Source organism: Sitophilus oryzae, unplaced genomic scaffold (assembly GCF_002938485.1).
Source record: "Sitophilus oryzae breed Bouriz unplaced genomic scaffold, Soryzae_2.0 scaffold_111_pilon_pilon, whole genome shotgun sequence".
Taxonomy (NCBI): Eukaryota; Metazoa; Arthropoda; class Insecta; order Coleoptera; family Curculionidae; genus Sitophilus; species Sitophilus oryzae.
In genome coordinates, this window is record NW_022145749.1 from 4733058 (window position 1) to 4751454 (window position 18397).

The 18397-nt window shown below is 32.2% G+C and overlaps 2 protein-coding genes across 2 annotated transcripts; both read left to right on the forward strand.

Annotated features, from left to right (window-relative positions):
* Positions 1 to 953: 953 nt before the first annotated feature.
* Positions 954 to 1904, forward strand: LOC115883287. The gene has a single exon (XM_030901621.1). It carries the CDS (start codon positions 954 to 956, stop codon positions 1902 to 1904), a length of 951 nt encoding a protein of 316 aa, XP_030757481.1.
* A 1972-nt stretch (positions 1905 to 3876) lies between these two features.
* Positions 3877 to 4911, forward strand: LOC115883296. The gene has a single exon (XM_030901635.1). The coding sequence runs from the start codon at positions 3877 to 3879 to the stop codon at positions 4909 to 4911; it is 1035 nt and encodes a 344-aa protein (XP_030757495.1).
* The last annotated feature ends 13486 nt before the right edge of the window (positions 4912 to 18397 follow it).

Sequence of the window (18397 nt, forward strand, 5' to 3'; positions counted from 1 at the left end):
AGCTCCACTCAAAAAAATCTCAATTCCAAGACTGGAACTCTGTGCAGCCTTACTTCTGACCAGGTTAATTGATTTCGTTAGAACTTCTCTTTCTAATAAACTTATTAATGTTAGTACGATTGCATGGTCCGACTCGATGGTTGTTTTGCATTGGCTTAAAAGTGAACCATATAAGTGGAACACCTTTGTAAGCAATCGAGTTTCCCAAATTCAAGAGAAATTACCTCCTTCTTGTTGGCGTCATGTAGTCTCCAAAGACAACCCCGCTGATCCAGGTTCTCGTGGTCTTCAACCTAGCGAGTTACTCGACAATGCCTTATGGTGGGCGGGACCTCCATGGCTAAGCCAACCGGATCTTATTGGCCGCAATCAATTTTTACTTTCCCTGAATTGAAGAAGAACAACGAAAAGTTATATTGACATGTACTTCACAGCCCTCATTGTTTGATACTCTCTTTGAAAAGTTCTCTTCTTTCTCTAAAATTATAAATATTGTCACGTTTTGCAGACGCTTTCTCTATAATACTCGACATTCTAAATCTCGTAAAACCTCTCCTCTCTCGAAATTTGAAATAAATGAAACTCTAGAATGTATTATTAAATGTGTTCAATCACAATATTATGCTAGGGAAATTCTCTTAATAAATAATTGCAAATCTCTACCTAAATACTTAAGAAAATTGACCCCCTTTATCGACACCAATGGAATTCTTAGAGTTGGTGGTCGCTTGCGCAATGCTTCTCTAAATTTCTCTCAAAAACATCCCGCACTCTTACCCAATAATCATAAATTTACTACTCTACTCATAGAATATACTCATAAACTCTATTTGCATCCCGGTCCCCAAACTCTTCACTATATTCTCGCTCAACAATACTGGATTGTTTCTGCTAGAAAAACAATTCGTAGTGTTCTCTTTAAATGTCCTCAATGCTTTCGCGCTAATCCAGTAATGCCTCAGCCTCCTATTATGGGAGATATTCCTGCTGTAAGACTTTCTCAAGTAAAACCTTTCTCTGAAGTTGGATGCGACTATGGTGGTCCATTCTCTTTATTAAGATATCGTGCACGAGGTGCTAAGTCCTGTAAAGCCTATATTTGCTTATTTGTGTGCATGGCCACGAAAGCTTTGCACTTAGAACTGGTTTCCGACCTTTCCTCCGAGACTTTTCTGGGTGCAATGCGTCGATTCATTTCTCGTAGAGGTCGCTGCAATCATATTTATTCCGATTGTGGAACGAACTTTGTCGGAGCTTCTAGAGAACTGATTAATATGCTAAAATCCGCCGCTGAGCAAGAACAAATTTCCTGGCACTTCAATCCTCCAAGCGCGCCTCATTTTGGTGGCCTGTGGGAAGCAAGAATAAAGTCTGTAAAAACTCACATTAAAAGGGTCATTGGTGACCAATTGCTCACGTATGAGGAATTTTATACGCTACTGGTTCAAATAGAAGCAGTGCTTAATTCTCGTCCATTGTGTCCACAAAGCTCTGATCCTAATGATTTGTCAGTTCTTACTCCAGGACATTTTTTAACCCTAGAGCCGTTAAACGCCCCTCCGGAAGATGATCTTTCCGGGATAAAATTAAATCATCTCTCTCGCTGGCAGTTGATATCACGCTTGCACCAAAGCTTTTGGAGCCGATGGTCTAAAGAATACCTTCAAACACTTTTACAAAGAGCTAAATGGAATGAATCTACTATTCCAATAGAAATAAACTCGGTTGTTTTAATAAAGGATGATAATTTAACTCCGCTCAAATGGAGCATTGGAAGAGTCCTAGAGATTCACCCGGGCCATGATCGTGTTACACGAGTGGTTACTTTAAAAACAGCCAAAGGCATTCTTAAGAGACCAGTGACAAAGATATGCCCACTGCCTTACTGCAAATCTCAAAATTAAAATTTACTCTCTAAAAAAAAGAAAACATAATCGCAAAAAAAAACATAATCGCAAAAAAAACATAATCTCAAAATAAACATAATTCACATCTCTTATTTAATTACTTTTCTCTACTCTATAACAAATGTAAACTCTCTTAATATTTAATTAAATTACGCTCATACATTAACCCTAATAATGCATTTTTATAAATTTCCTCTAAATTTAACTCCATAAATTTCACTCTTAGTTTCTTTTAAACATAACGCATTTTTTCACTTTTTTTATTTTACTTTACTATTCTCAAACGAAAATGGAAAATATTTCATTTTGGTGGGCGGTATGTTGGATTCTATCCCTTCCTCTCATCCTTTACCCGAAAACCCTTAGTGGGTACGTAGCCGTAGTCGAATACGCAGAGTGACAAGATCGGCCGAGTACACAGTGTACACTTCCAAGCGCGCGCTATCCTCAAGTGTTTTATAAGCAAAAAATCAACAAGTACGAGTCCAGAACGGGAATAAAGGTGAGTGCCCACAGTCCTGACACATTAACTCACCCTAATGAACTGAGCCCCTTAATTCTCGCCCGTAACAATAAGTCTATTCAAGACATTGTGTCAAAGTCACCTCACCACACAATAAAAGTATAGTTCGAAATGATCTTTAAAAATAACGTTAATTACGTCACTGTGCCTAACAATGAACAAATAATAAAACAATTTCTTAAAGAATATTTAATAGGTGATAAAACTTCTTATATTTATTTTGTTGATAAAGAACTTAATCATACGTCAATACTTCTTCTAAAAAGTTTATTTAACTTATTTTAATAAACCAAAATTAATACAATGTACGAAACTTGTCAATAATATTATTGAAAAAGAAGAACAAAATTTATTAATTAAACACCAACATGAAAGTAAAACTAATCATAGAGGTATTAATGAAACCTATGATCGATTAAAAACCAATTATTATTGGCCTAAATTAAAGAATCCTGTCGAAGAACATAGTAATGATTGTATCACTTGTCAAACACAAAAATATAGTCGATTAAAATCTTACATTCCTTTAGTCAAGACTGACACCCTGTAAGCCATTTCAAATTATACACCTAGACACTTTTATATTTGAAAAACAAAACTTTTTAACTATATTTGACAAATTTTCTAAATTTGGTCAAGCTTATATTTATGATAAAAATGCAAAATCGGTTTGTGATAAATTGATTAACTATTTTTCATTTTTTGGTTGTCCAGAAAATATTGTTACTGGTAATGGTTCTGAATTTAATAATGATTTAGTAAAAGAATTTTTATATTAATTATTATATATTTTTTTTCGTTGAAATATTGCGTATCGGTTATTTAGTAATGCTTTGACCCTGACAGCGAACAGACACGTGTGCTGGTGCCAGTGTGATGTTAGCAGCCTAAAGTAAGTTTTTTTTATGTCTAAATAATTTTAAATTTAAGGATTTTAGAGTAAATTAATAGATTCTTTTAACTGGCACCTATTTAAGTGATTGTTCCTCTTTCTAATTTGCATGCTGCTAGGTATTTTATTTTACAATGTCATAGAATAAAATGGCCGAGATTAGAAAAATTACCTGGAGGGATGATTGTACCACTGCACGTAGGGGACGATTGTACCGGTACAATTGTCCCCATAGGGACAGCTGTTACATATTTATTAGCGGTTGTAAAGCTAAATTTGTTACGGTTAAACAGATTTTGATAAGGAAAGAGGTAGGTATCATTGGATCACCCAAACACACAATTGAAAAAAATGTAGTTTTTAAACAGGAATAATATTCTCTTCGTTATATCCAAATCACACCAGTCTTAAATTAAGAATACTTTTTTCTGTGTTTTTTTTTATAAAACCAATATTTTTAAATTATGATAAGTGTTACAACGTATTTTTTTCTCGTAGAATGCCTAGAACAAGAATACGCAAAACCGACAGATCATCGAAGGACACTTCGCTATATGAACGAGCGTAGGATGAGGTTGTTACTGGTGGTAAATCCATTCGGTGGTAAAACCAGATCGGTTCCTACAAAACCTAACAACCCAAAACAACCCCCTAAACCTACAACGGTTCAAAAACCAGATCGAATTGTTGCGAAAAGAGGAATGAGACAGGTTGGTGCTTTAACGTCAGGTGAACGCGGAACCCTCGTTACTCTTACTGTAGCAGTTAATGCAATTGGCAATTCTACACCACCATTGTTTATCTTCCCGCACCTTAGATATCAAGATCACTTTGTTAGAGATGGCCCCTTAGGATGCATTGAAGCAGGAAATGGTAGTGGGTGGATGCAGGAAAAAGAGTTTGTGATTTTTTTGAAACATTTCCAGAAATATACAAATTGTTCTCCCAGTCAGAAGGTTTTATTATTACTCGATAATCACTCATCACATATATCTTTACCAGCACTAGACTTTTGCAAAGAAAAAGGTATTGTGGTCTTGTCATTCCCGCCACACTGTTCCCACAAATTACAGCCCTTAGATCGGGCTGTATATGGGCCGTTAAAGAAAGCCGTCAACATCGCTTGTGACAGTTGGATGAGGAACCACCCTTCAAAAACCATGACAATCTACGATATTCCAGGAATAATAAAAATAGTATTGCCTCTTGCACTCACCCAAACAAACATACAGGCTGGATTTAGATGTACTGGTATATGTCCATTCAACAGGGATATTTTCACGGAATTAGATTTTGCTCCATCATTAATTACCGATAGACCAATGCCTTCCCCAAATGTTAACGATAACATCACTGAAATTAAAAATTCCACTATGGAAGTACAGTCGGAGTTAGAACCACCTACAAGCTCAATTCAACCATCTACAAGTATCATTCCAGGTTCCACAGACACAGCACTATCATCGACAAGCAGAGCTCAACCATTTACAATCGTCATTCCATCTCCCACAAGCAACGTGCAACCATCAACCATCATCATTCAACCTTCCACAAGCACTGCACAAATAAGACGTTCCCTCCAGTTGTAGATTTTCACCTGAAAGCGTTCGTCCTTCTCTTAAAGCCCCTCCCAGAAAAGAGAAAGGAAAAAAAATAAGAAAAGGAATTCTGCTATCTACACAGATACACCAGAAAAAGAAAAAATCAGGGTTGAATATGAAGAAAAACAAAGAAAGGGAGTTAAGAAAAACTTTGGGTCAGAAGCAAAGGGAAAGCAAAAAAAAATTCACAGATTTTGCAACATGCGCAACCATCATAGGCGTATTGAAAATACCAGACACAAGTCGGCGGTTGTCGACAATCACCTGTTTTTTACATTTTATATTAACTTGTGGCGTCATTTGGAAGAGCTCAATAGAAATATAAAAGAACTAAACCTTGTTCGTTGGAAAGCAATTTGACATTCGTGACGTCAGCACTCCGACAGTCTAACGTAAACGTATCATTGATCACTATTCACAAATATATTCCAGATACGTATAGTGAACAATTTTAACGTTCGCAACGTTAAATAATTTTGATATTTGATTTTTATCGTGATGTATGATTTTGTAAAAGTGGAGAATTTAGTGAGGAAAATATTAATGATGGATATGAACGTGTGCGGATTCGTGATTGGTCACGACACTATGACGGGCTCCTATACCCACGTAGGAGCCCAAAATATGTAAAAAGGGTGTCAGTTTAGCTTAAGTTTAGATTAGATCTATATTTTTTATTAATGTAAAACCAACTAAAACCTAATTCTAATCTAACCTAAACTCACTTCTTCTTTTGCATATTTCGGGCTATTACCTGGGTATTCCTAGGTTTAACCAATATTCGAACTTAAGTGTAAATTTAAATTTATGGATGGCCCATAAATTTATATTCGCCGTACAAAAAAAATACTTTTCACCAATTTTCACAATAAAAATTAAAAGTTATAAATCATAATATTTTTTATAGAAATGAGGGAATAAGGGTGAACGAGGTGCCGCGCCGGTAGACCAACAAGATACTTGGAATGTAAATGTTAATTTATACTGAATGGAGTTGCCTCACAGTATAGGCGTATTTTGAACCCCTACCGTGCATAGTTACTGTAGAAAAATAAATTAAAATATAGTTGGCTCCAACGATAATTTAGTTTGCAGCTTCTTTTCATCATACCTAATAAAAAAACCGTCACAACCACTTTGCAAAATTTAACAAAAATATTTCTTTTTATACCTTACAATTAATATATTTAATCCAATTTATCAGTTCTGGATCATATCCGAAATTTAGATTGTGTGTGACACAATGAAGAGTTAAAGTGCAACGTGAACGACCAGAAAATATCAAGTAAAAAAGATTGTTAAGTTTTAATTACTAGTTACGCAGTCCTCCCCCCATATTGGCTTCCCTCTTGCCTAAAATCTATATTGTCTTTAAATAATATAATAATAATATTTTAAATACAAATGATTGAAACTCATACAAGTTTACCATAATTTAAACTTAAGATATATAGTCCCTAATTATATTAAAATATAACACTTACGAAGAGTTAATAAATATTAACTATTTATACTTATTTTTAATCATTAATAATTCTGATAAAAACACGCTTGATTTTTTTATTTTAGAAACCATACGGGCTATAATAATTAATATGACTATATTAACAATACTTAAATTAAAATTTATTTGAAGGAATGCTACTGTATTACAATAATTGTAAAAGACGTATGTAATAATAACTCGGAATAAGATAATAATTATTTAAAACTGCTCACAGCTGCTCGCATTATCGATGTCGGCGTCTTGTCACTTTTATTTAGTCTTGTCAGTATTATTTTATTAGCCGTTTAGGTATAGTTTGATTTCAGATAATGCAGATTTTAATGTGACATTTGTGTTTTTTTTTATTGTATTTTTTTGCATATTTGGTATCTTCTATGAAGTGATTTTAAGTGCTCCTGACCATTTTTCAATTATTAAAGTGCCTATTTAGTATTTAGATACATTTAAAATGAATTAATTAGTGTATATAGTATTTGTATTATGGCTTTGTTTATTTTTTATGAGATGTATTTTTTTCCCATTAAAATAAACATAGCTTACTAGATCACTAGCTAGCCATTTTTAAATACAGGGTGTTAATTAAGTATCTGGCCAAACTTCAGGAGGTGATTTTTTGAGTGTTTTAAGGTAAAAAGTTCATATAAACATGTGTCCGGAAATGTATAATTTTAAAGATACAGGGTGTCAAGGTGTTTTCTAATAGACCTTTTTTTATTAATATCCCAAAGATCCGATTTTGTTGAAATTTCGCCATGTTGTGAACTTTGATAAGTTAGCACTAATTAAATAATAATTATTATTTACAACAATATTCAAAGGATAAAATCTTATCCCAATAAATATTTGGCAACGCCTTGGATTCATGTGTTTTTACGCCTGGCGGTGGAAAACATGCAAGCTTTTTCTTTGGCCTAAGTTGTTAATTAAAAAAATAATAATCATAAAAAATATAGGTCCTAATAGCCTAAATTTTAGCAAAATGTATCAGCAGATCCGATGAGATCCGAATTATTATGTTTTGGAACTTAATGATTTAATTAATTATTCTCTTTAATGCATTTACCTATCCTACGCGCCAAGAAAAAATATTGCATTAGTCTAAATTTATTATTTATGTGATTCCACTCTTTCACGTATAATTTTCCCCTTGCTTCTCATACGGAAAGAGTTTAAAATAGCCAAACTGTACCTAACAACCCATATGCCTTAACGCATATTCTTTTTTATAATAATATGGGCTTTCTATATCCGCCGGCCCAGACAAAAATTCATATCCATAAAATAGTTGGCCCACACACACACACACACACACACACACTGATAAATGAATAAGACCTCATTTCGGCCTTCAAACGTCCTTGGTCTATTCGATGAACAACGCCGGCTAAATTATCGACTTACGTGTTGACAAGTTGATTAGGCAGGTTATTGAACTCGTGTGGCATCGAGCATGTCGTTTTTTCAAAGATGGGTCCCATATAAACGCGGCCAGAAGTATTTTCAATACTAAAAGCTATCCCCGTCAAGAAGTCGACAATAGCAGAGCCTCCAGAATCAAGCGAGGAAGAAAATGAATATTTTTGTTTGGTGTGTTTGGAATCCTATGGTTTAAGCAAACCACGAGAAAAGTGGATTCAATGCCTTGATTGCAAACTTTTCTCCCACGTAGAATGTACCAAACAAGAAAACTTATATGTGTGCCACAACTGTCAATCTGAGTGAATAATTTATTTTTTGTATTTTTGTTAATGTTCTCTTATTTAGATATGCTTTATTTTGTGTATTTTTTTAATAAACAAAATATAAAAAACAAAAGTTGAAATATTTTTGAATTTACTGAGAAGTGGTACAATTGTCCCCATAAACTGGTACAATCGTCTCGCATGGTGAGACAGTTGTACCACTTTGCAGTGTTTTGAACAAAAATTTATAACTTTTTTATGATTGCACTAAAAAATTTTACTAAACGTTATTTTAAAGGGGGAAGATCTTATGCCTCTAAATATGTCAAAACTGCTTTCATAAATGTTAAGCACTAGTCTCTAAAATTCAGTAAGTAAAAAATGGTACAACTGTCTCCGATCTAGCCTACTACACACACAGTTACAAAGTTTACACCCTTTGAAATTGTTTTTGGACACACAAATTCGAGAGATCCTTTAGATTTAATCTCGAACACATTCTATTCTGAGTACATGAATACACACAAAACAAAAATCAATGATATGTATAATCAAGTTGTACAAAAAACCAATGAACAAAAAGAAAAAGTTATCCCCAAACTAATATTAAAGGTAACGACAATTTAGAGTTTAAAGTTAATCAGCAAGTTTACAAAAAACTATCTGAAAGAAGTAAATCAAAGTGTAAATTTAGTGATCCTTATATAATTAAGGAATTACTTGAACATAATAAAGTAAAAATTGCCAATGCAAATAAACCTTCAAAAACTGAGGTTATACATATTAAGGAATTGAAAAAGCCCCTTATTACAGATTCCTCGGAATAGGGTTATTACTACACTGTAACACAGTATCACACTACGATTTGAACACCAATCCAGGGATCCTTCCTTATAATTTGGGAAAAGCCTTTAAAACAAGTAATCAGTGGACATTTATTCAAATTTTTTAATTAAATACTGTAATCAATGAATTTAATGAATTAAAAAATAAATTTAATTTGTTGAAAAATTATTTTAATACAACTAATGATTATGTGAATGAATTTAGTAATTCATATATTATTATTAATAATTTAGAAACAAAAATTGATGAACAAATAAGTCAAATTTTACTTAAAAATCCTATATGACATAAAAGAGGACTAATAAATGGTTTAGGCTCTATTATTAAAAGCATTACTGGAAATCTTGATCAATCTGACGATGAAAGAATTGATTCAAATATTAATATTTTAAAAGAAAATCAAAATGATTTAAAAATAGTGTTAAATAACCAAACGTCAATTTTGAAAAAATCAATCAATACTTTCAGAGACACAATTAAAAATATATCACTTGATCAAGGTATATTAAAAACAAAAATATATCAAACTATTAAAATAATTGAAAATGTCGAACTTAAACAAACTACAATTTCTGAAGTTTTACAAGTTCATATGATCTTATCTCAAATAGCTTTATTTTATCAAAATATATATAGTAACTGCAATAACTTTTGCTAAATTAAGAACTTTTCATAATGCTCTCGACAATAATATTATGAATCCCGAATATTTATTGTCTGAAATGCAATTAATTAATAAACATTTAATTAATGAAAAACTACCCTTTAAACCTACAAAAGAAAATATGTTAAATATTGAAAATTGTTTAGAAATTAAGAGCTATATTAAAGACCAACAAGTTATATTTATTATTGAGATACCCCTCGTAAGTAAGACTCCATAATATGAATTGTATCAATTGTAATCTTTACCTGTATTAAGAGGATATAAATTTCAAATGATTGTACCCCTAATTTTAATTATTTATTGATTAATGACTATACTTTTGGTATTTTTAATGAAAAATGTAAAGAAATTGTAAGTAATCAATATTTGTGTAAAAATATACATATTCAGAAATTTAATAATGACCAATATTCATTGTGAAGTTCAATTATTTAAATATAATAAAAATATTACTAATTGTAAAATAACATTTGTTGATATTGATTTTGACATACGAAATATAAATCATAATACATATATTTTAGTATCAAAACATGAAGTTATTGCTACTGAAACTTGTAAAGAACATATTAATCGAATTATTTTTAAATGTACACATTTAATTGAATTAAATAAAGATTGTGAATTAACAATTAAAGATATTGTTTTACAATCGTACACAAATTCTGTGACGTCATTCCAAATGATACCTTTACCTAATATTATCTTAAATGTTAACGAAAGTAAACATAAACCTATTTATGACAATGAAAAGTTGTTCAATTTAAATAATATTAATTTAAATAAAATCGATGATTTGCAATTTTTAATATTAAATTCATTAAAACCAAATTAAAACCATTTTAGTACTATAAGTATTTGGACAATTTTACTATATATAATCTTTATTATTATATTTTAATATCTTTGTAAAAGGTATTTATGGCCAAAAATAAGTAATTATTTTATTAAAAATATGAAAAATCATAATATTCATTTAAATAACGAAATTATTATATAAGGGCCATAAAAACTTTAAAAAGTTTATATGTCCATCTTAGGGTGGAGGAGTTACATCCTGTACATTAGGTCTAGTACACATAAAAATGTACTTGCTTTGTAATCAATGTAATCTTATAAATACGACTCAAACTGTACAATTCGTTTGAGTCCAATGTAGATCTTAGAGCTGTTAACTTCGGTTTTTATTAAATATAACATTCTTTAAAAACAAATTGTCTCGAGTTTCTCATTTAACTACCCAGACATGTTACATTTTTTCAAAAATAGTGTTCGTGGTGGTGCGAGTTCTTGTATAACGAGAAAATCTGAAGCAAATAACCCGCTTATTTTAAACTATGATGCATCAAAACCGCATAAATACATAATGTATTATGATACCACAAATTTGTATGGTTTTGCAATGTCTCAGTATCTTCCAACAGGTGATTTTGTATGGCTATCGAAAAAAAAATAGGCAATTTAGACATTTTTTCAATTTCTAATACTTCAAATTTGTGTTGGAAGTTGACTCTGAATCTGACTCAGAAGAATATCCTGAAAATCTCCGTGAGTATCACAATGATTTCCCTTTTTCCCTGAAAACTATAAACTACCAATTTCGAACTCCACAACATTAATACCTAATTATGTAATAGTCTAAGATCCGAGTACTAAACGACTTTCACCGAACTGGTTAGTGGATGAAAAATATTTTATATCAAATGAAATATCTTAATGAATATATTTTAAATGGGTTGTCTAAAAAATTTGTAGTCCACAGAATATATTTGATTAAATTAAAAAAAAAAATCCATTTTTTTTAAACATTTTACCGTCTCGGTTAATGGATAAATAACTTACCAATCAAAAGTATGAACCCTATAGAATATGCAAACGTTAGGTTGACTATTTTTTTCCCGTCATAACCTTTGGGTAGGCAGGTATAAACAGGTAAATCGATAATAGTAATTTGCGCCGGTCTAGTTAATGAATGAGCTTTTTTAAATTAAAGATTATTTTATTGTGAACACGGTGATATAGGGTTGTCTGCAAAAAATCAGTCCTGAATTCCGGTTGTCAAGTTTTAAAAAGTTAAATATTGCTGCGAGTAAATACGTCCAACAGAGAGGTCCCAGCGAAGCTATACCATGCGATAGAAGAGGACGCAGCATTACAGCTGCGTGTATCTCGTCCGTTGAATGAGAGAGAGTGCGCATGCGTTTTGTCTATGCCATTGAAAAGGATAGCGATAGACTCGTAAATATTGCGCGTCATTTTTGAGTGCTTGCCACGATTTTAACACGCTTTTTCAGAATCAAAACAACCTGCTCTCTTATTCTTAAATGTTATATTGTGAAAAAATGGCGAAAAAGTGTTTTTTGTGTAGTTCGGACGATGATGTGATTGATTTTAGCGACGAAACTTTTAAAAATTGTGTATCCAAGTTAGTTTTCGTAAAATTAAAATTTTAAATACTTAATGACGTTCAGCTAACCTATGCGTCGCTCAAATTTGTAGGTTATCATACCACATGTTATAAGAAAATTACAGCTTTAAATCAAAAGTACAACGACGAATTTCTGAAGTTTAGTGCTGAGAATATTGTAAGTACATAATAATTTAATTTTTAAAAAAAAAAAAAAAAAAAAACTATGTTTCTATATATATTTTTTCATGATGAAATAATTGCTTGTAAATTCATTAATTTATAATTCTGTTACTACACATACAATTTCTTTCATATTTAAAGTATCTTGGTTGATAAAATAATAATGAAAATTATTTGATTTCTTTTTTTTGTAACTTCATTAAAATGGAGACATTTCCATTCAACTATCGAAATAAAATGATTCATGAATCTTATTTATCATACATTTAAATATAATCGTAAAAATCGACTTTCAGGAGTACGCCAATGCATCTACTGCTGACGAAGTCTCCAAACATTCTAGTGTCACTTCCGATATCATACTTCCGGAAGGTGAAGACAGCAATGCGAATGAGACATCTCATACTTCGGCAGATGCAGAGAAGGTAATGATATTTTTCATTTTTTTTTTAACCTTTTCTTCATTTACTTTCTTTTTTCTGTATTATTACTGATATTCGGCGTCAGCGGATCAAATAACATTGAAATAATTATATATTGTACACTGGCCTCAAAATTTTACTACAAAATAATACAGCATTTCCAATTAATTATAATAATACACCTCAGTATTAAAATGAAGAATTCAAACTTGCAGGATAATTTTTTTTTGTTATAAACAATATTTTTACAGTACTGTTTAAAAAGAAAATTTTTGTTTGATTTGGCCCAGTTTAATACATATAAACATTTTTTTTTTCGAAAACATTACTTTCTCAATATTTGAACCAGCGTAATGAAGAAGTGCAACAGTAATACAAAATCATCGTTTATATATTTTCTTTTAATAGTGTTAAATTCCATTATCAGAATAATTATGCGAATGAACAACTAAAAGCTTTTATGACTGAGGCTAACCGAAACCTTGAGTAAATTTACAGGGCATTTAATAGATGACTTACTCATAGAAATATAATGTATATTGTTCATTTAATATTTTAATAATAAACATTAAAAAATTTATAAAAAATTCTGATCGATTCAATTTTTATTCTGCATTAAATATTTTTTGGCCAATTCGTAATTAAATAATGGTATTGATTCTTTTAGGATCCGTCAACAACAACAGTTTCGGCATCGAGCAAAATCGTTTGTATTTTTTGCGAGCACAGTCAAAAAAGATGCGGGAAGAAACTGCTCAATCTGATTTTTCCTGAGAATGAAAAAGTGCCGCTGTTAATGAAAAAATATACGAAAATTAGGCGATTTAGAGATCCTCTCTAAACTTGCGCATCAAACTGTTGCATACCATCAGCCTTGTTATGCAGCATATCAATCAAAAGATAAACGATCTACTCAAGAGCCTACTGATTCCAGCTTTAGTAAATACAGACAGCTCCATAAATTGGCTTTTGAATCTTTATCGAATTTCATAACAGTACAAATCATCGGAAATAATAAAGTAATGTACTTGGCCCAATTAATGTTGAGATATCAAGCTTTATTGTTAGAGTTTGGAAATCATGAAATTGATTTCGACGATATCCAAGATTACCGATCTGAAACTCTGCAAAAAAAAAAAAATATTGAGCAAATTTGGTGACCGTATTACTATCGAAGCGTCTACCGGAACGCGTTCCCAAAAAATTGTGTACCGGACAGACATTGACGTTTCTGTCATGGCGAACACCAAATTTTTGAGAAAAAAATGATCAAAATTTGAAGATGTCGCATATTATTTAAGAAGCTGCATTAAAAATATTGATGTTCACCCGCTTCCTCGCAGAGTAACTGCAAACGACATCATTCAAGGAGAATGCAACATTCCTCAACAATTATTTGATTTTATTCAGTTCAAGGTCCTAACATTTCTGATGATAATTCCGACAAATATAATGTCAAAATAACTTCCATATGTAGCGACATTATTTATGCTGTCACTAAGGGTAGATGTAAGCCAGCAAAAAATTTAAACCTTGGATTGGCAATCAAATCTTTAACTAACTCTCGGCAAGTCATTTCGATGCTCAACAAGTACGGCCACACGATTGGATACAATTTGGCCGAAGAATTGGAAACCGAAATGACGTATACATCGATTGAAGAGAATACAGTAATACCAGCTGGTATCATCGCAGCTAATGGATACAGCACTCACGTGGCGTTCGACAATTTCGACCGCTTCGTTGACACTACATCTGGCAAAGACACGATGCATGATACTGTTGGGATTATTTATCAATTTTCTAGTGCTGAAACAGATAACTTCGACGATGTTGAAGCTACAACTTCATCAGCGTCTCCATTTGATGGCAACGAAAATGAAGAAGGACCTGTCCGTAAAAGAAGACGATTTAGCGAAATTTCGCGACAAGTTAGACCATATTATACGAAGCCAAAAACGAGTATGCAGCTTATTACCGTAGATTCTTATACCAGTACAATGGATCTATGCAAAGGTGCTACGGAAATAGCAACAGATAAAGATTTGCTATGGATAATGTCGTTATCAAGAATAGATTCTGTTCCTATGTGGTTGGGTTATAACTGCATGATGTCAATTGACCATAGTGAAACGCAAAAGATCGAGTATTTAGCTCCGATAAATTCTTCTCCAACGTCTTATGCGGTAGTCAACGAAACATTAATCATAGCAAAAGAAATTGCTGAAAAATGTCAACAGGCAGAAATTATTGTGACATATGATTTAGCAATAGCAAAAATGGCAATGCAGATTCAAGAGAAAGAGAAACCAAAATACGATAATATTTTTTGTTAATTTGGGAAGCGTTCCATACAATCGCATTTTTCAAAGCGGTCGGAAAATATATAGACTGTAGCGGATTAGTGGAAATATTGGTTCAAGCAGAGGTATTAGCTGCTGGCTCCATGAACAGCTTTTTAGACAGTAAGCATTTCAATCGCTGTAAGCGCTTACATCCTCTTACTGCTGCTGCATTGCAAACATTAAGATGGAACAATATTTATCAACAACTAATATGTCTCCTGAGACAATGGATGAGCTACTGCAAATGCAAATACGGAATGCATCCAATCAGGATGCGTGTGACGCCAGGGAAAAGATCGAGTTACCAGATTTATTGGATCGTATTTTAAACGGATATAAAGAATTCTGCCGACAGACTTTGATGGGTGAGAAAGGGAAGACCGCTAAATTCTACTATCAATATTGTGAATTAATAAATTTATACCATCGGTTTTCAAGGAGTATCCGCACGAGTGACGTAGAACTGTACATGGACTCAATTTTCAACATGTCTGATTTATTTTTTGCGTTGAATCAGCCAAATTATGCCCGATGGTCTTTATTGTACTTGAGCAATTTAATCAATTTGTATTCTGAAAATTCGCCGTTGATATCTGAGTTTCGTCGAGGCGCTTTTGGAATTAGACGAACCAAAACAAATTTTGCTCGATCTCCTGTTGACTTGACACTAGAGCAGACGATCAATGCTGATGCTAGCAATCAATTGACTGATAACCTTGCCGCCGATTCAATATCTGCACGTCAAAGATGGGCGCTCAGTCACAGTATGAGGACAAAAATATTATCGACTATCAAAGAAAATATCGGATTAACGAAAAAGGATGATACTTCACACTCGTTACAAACAAGTAAAATTAAGAAAGATAAAAAAAATTTGGACAGTATCATTAAAGCAATAAAAGATATGATGAATCCATTTGATGACACCATTGACAAAGATATTTTATTCAATATTTCGACGGGGAAAGCTGCATCTGAAGAAGTTGCTGATTTCTTGCTTAACATCAAGACAGCCGGCAATGAACAAAAAATTAAATTTTATCTTGGAATGCGCTTCAACTTCCGCAAGATTCGACAAGCCTATAAAACGGAACAAGATCTGCAATTTTGCTTCTCAGTGTACGACTAAAGCCCTGATGACCAAAGATAAAACAAAAAGTATTACTAAAATGGAACGAGACATATTTGGGCGACTTCTGGGAATTAGTCTACAAAAAATTAATGCTGAATATTGCCTGACTTTTCCACTAGCACCAATGCCACCGGCCCTTTTTTCATATACTGGTGAAATGTTGAAAACAGCTAAATCGACGTTAGCAAAAACTTTGAAATCCGAAACTGAAGTGGTAGAGCCAACAAACATCGACGTAGAAATAATTGATGGTTTTTACTACTTACACCAAATCGGATCTATGCCACAAACTTTCAAAAATTGCAGAGTCAATACTCATAAAAATATGTTCAACAAATGCCGCAGAAATACATTTAATTTTTGATCGCTATTTATCACCGTCAATCAAAGATTGTGAACGTGAAAATCGAAAAGAGTTTGATATTGCGTACAATATTTCTGGACCTCAACAGACCAGACCTAAAGATTTTTTGAAAAGTCTTAGAAATTATCGTTTTAAAGAGGCTTTGGTGCAGTTTCTGGCAGATCATTGGGACAACAAAGATTTGGTACCAATAATCCAAACGAAAAAATTTTTTTAACCGTCGACCATCAGTGCTACTCTTATCAAGTTGAGCAAAATTCTATTAGAAAAACTGAAGAGGTTGATTATGAATGTCATCACGAAGAGGCAGATACGAGGATTATTTTCCATGCTCATAAAGCGGCACCAGGCTCTAGAATATTAATAAAAGCCTCTGATACCGATGTCTTCATTATTTTGTTGGGAAATATGCATAAACTTTCGGAATTAGAAATTTTGCTTGCTAATTCGGCAACAAAAAAGACAAGTAACCAACATCTTGATTGCATTAATTGCACCAAATTAGCGTCGAAGTTAGGGCCCAAATTGTGTAAAAGTTTACCCGCATTTCATGCCTTTACAGGTTGCGATTACACGGCAGCATTTTATAATAAAGGAAAAGTGAAACCTTTCAAGTTATTTTCAAAAAATGAAAATATCAAACTCGTTTTTACGTCATTAGATGAAGTTGATATTTATATTAATGAAAAAATTGACATCGTTCAAGAATTTACTTGTAAAATGTATGGCATTAAAAACTGCACTAAAGTGAATGATGCGAGATATCGCATTTTTCAAAAATTACTTCCAAAGAAGACAGAGAACGGTTTTAAAAAATCAAAAGTTTCGACTCCAATACTATACCACCATGCTGGATATCACTGAAGCAAAAATTTTGAGAAACGATTTTTGTCAGTTCTATGTGGCTTAATGCCACGAATCCAGTATGCGTTAAACTGCAGCCTACAAACTGCGGTTGGGTTTTAGATAATTATTTAAAACCAATAGGGTTTATTGGAGAACAAACACCGTTAACGGTGGAAGAAATTGTAGAAGCTACTGAAAACGAGAATGAGGACGAAGAATATTCAAATCCAGAAGACCCAAATTTTACTTCCGATGAATCGGATGTAGAATAATTGATATTGAATGAAAATGTATTTAATTTAAAACTTATGTATTACTTTTGATTATAATAAACTTTCTATATAAACATAACGTTACTTTTGTATATAATTATTTTACTTGATGATAAATATTAAAATTTGTTTTATTTGTTTTTAATTCAAACTGCTGATAGAAAAATTTGAAATAGCAAGATAAGTATTATATGTGTATCGCTATACATTTTATTTCCAAAACAAATTATATACTTTAATATCACGTACAATATGTACACACATATATCATTAATATATTATAAAAATTATTTAAAACATTCTTCGATTTAAATATAAATAATCTGCTTAAAAATGACGCGCAATATTTACGAGTCTATCGCTATCCTTTTCAATGGCATAGACAAAACGCATGCGCACTCTCTCTCATTCAACGGACGAGATACACGCAGCTGTAATGCTGCGTCCTCTTCTATCGCATGGTATAGCTTCGCTGGGACCTCTCTGTTGGACGTATTTACTCGCAGCAATAATAAATTTAGGTGAACAAAGGAAAATAAATGACAAGAGTGTCATAAAAATAAATGGCAGTGACCGTCATTTTTCATTTGACAAGTAACATGGCAAATGTCCAAATTTAGGGGGTATTTAGTTTTTTTATAATTTGCTCCACATCCCTACAGGCAAAGTTTTTCTTATAGCAATTGTACTTGTTATTAAAATATACAGTTAAAACTTTTTTAGTGTAATACACTCGTATGTGTCAAAAAAAGTTCTTTATCAGCAATGTTTTCTTCTTCATTATCAAAATCTCACAAAAGA

What these genes read in the sequence shown, in the direction of transcription:
- LOC115883296 (XM_030901635.1), top strand. Translation starts at nt 3,877, where the DNA reads ATGAACGAGCGTAGGATGAGGTTGTTACTGGTGGTAAATCCATTCGGT.
- LOC115883287 (XM_030901621.1), top strand. Translation starts at nt 954, where the DNA reads ATGCCTCAGCCTCCTATTATGGGAGATATTCCTGCTGTAAGACTTTCT.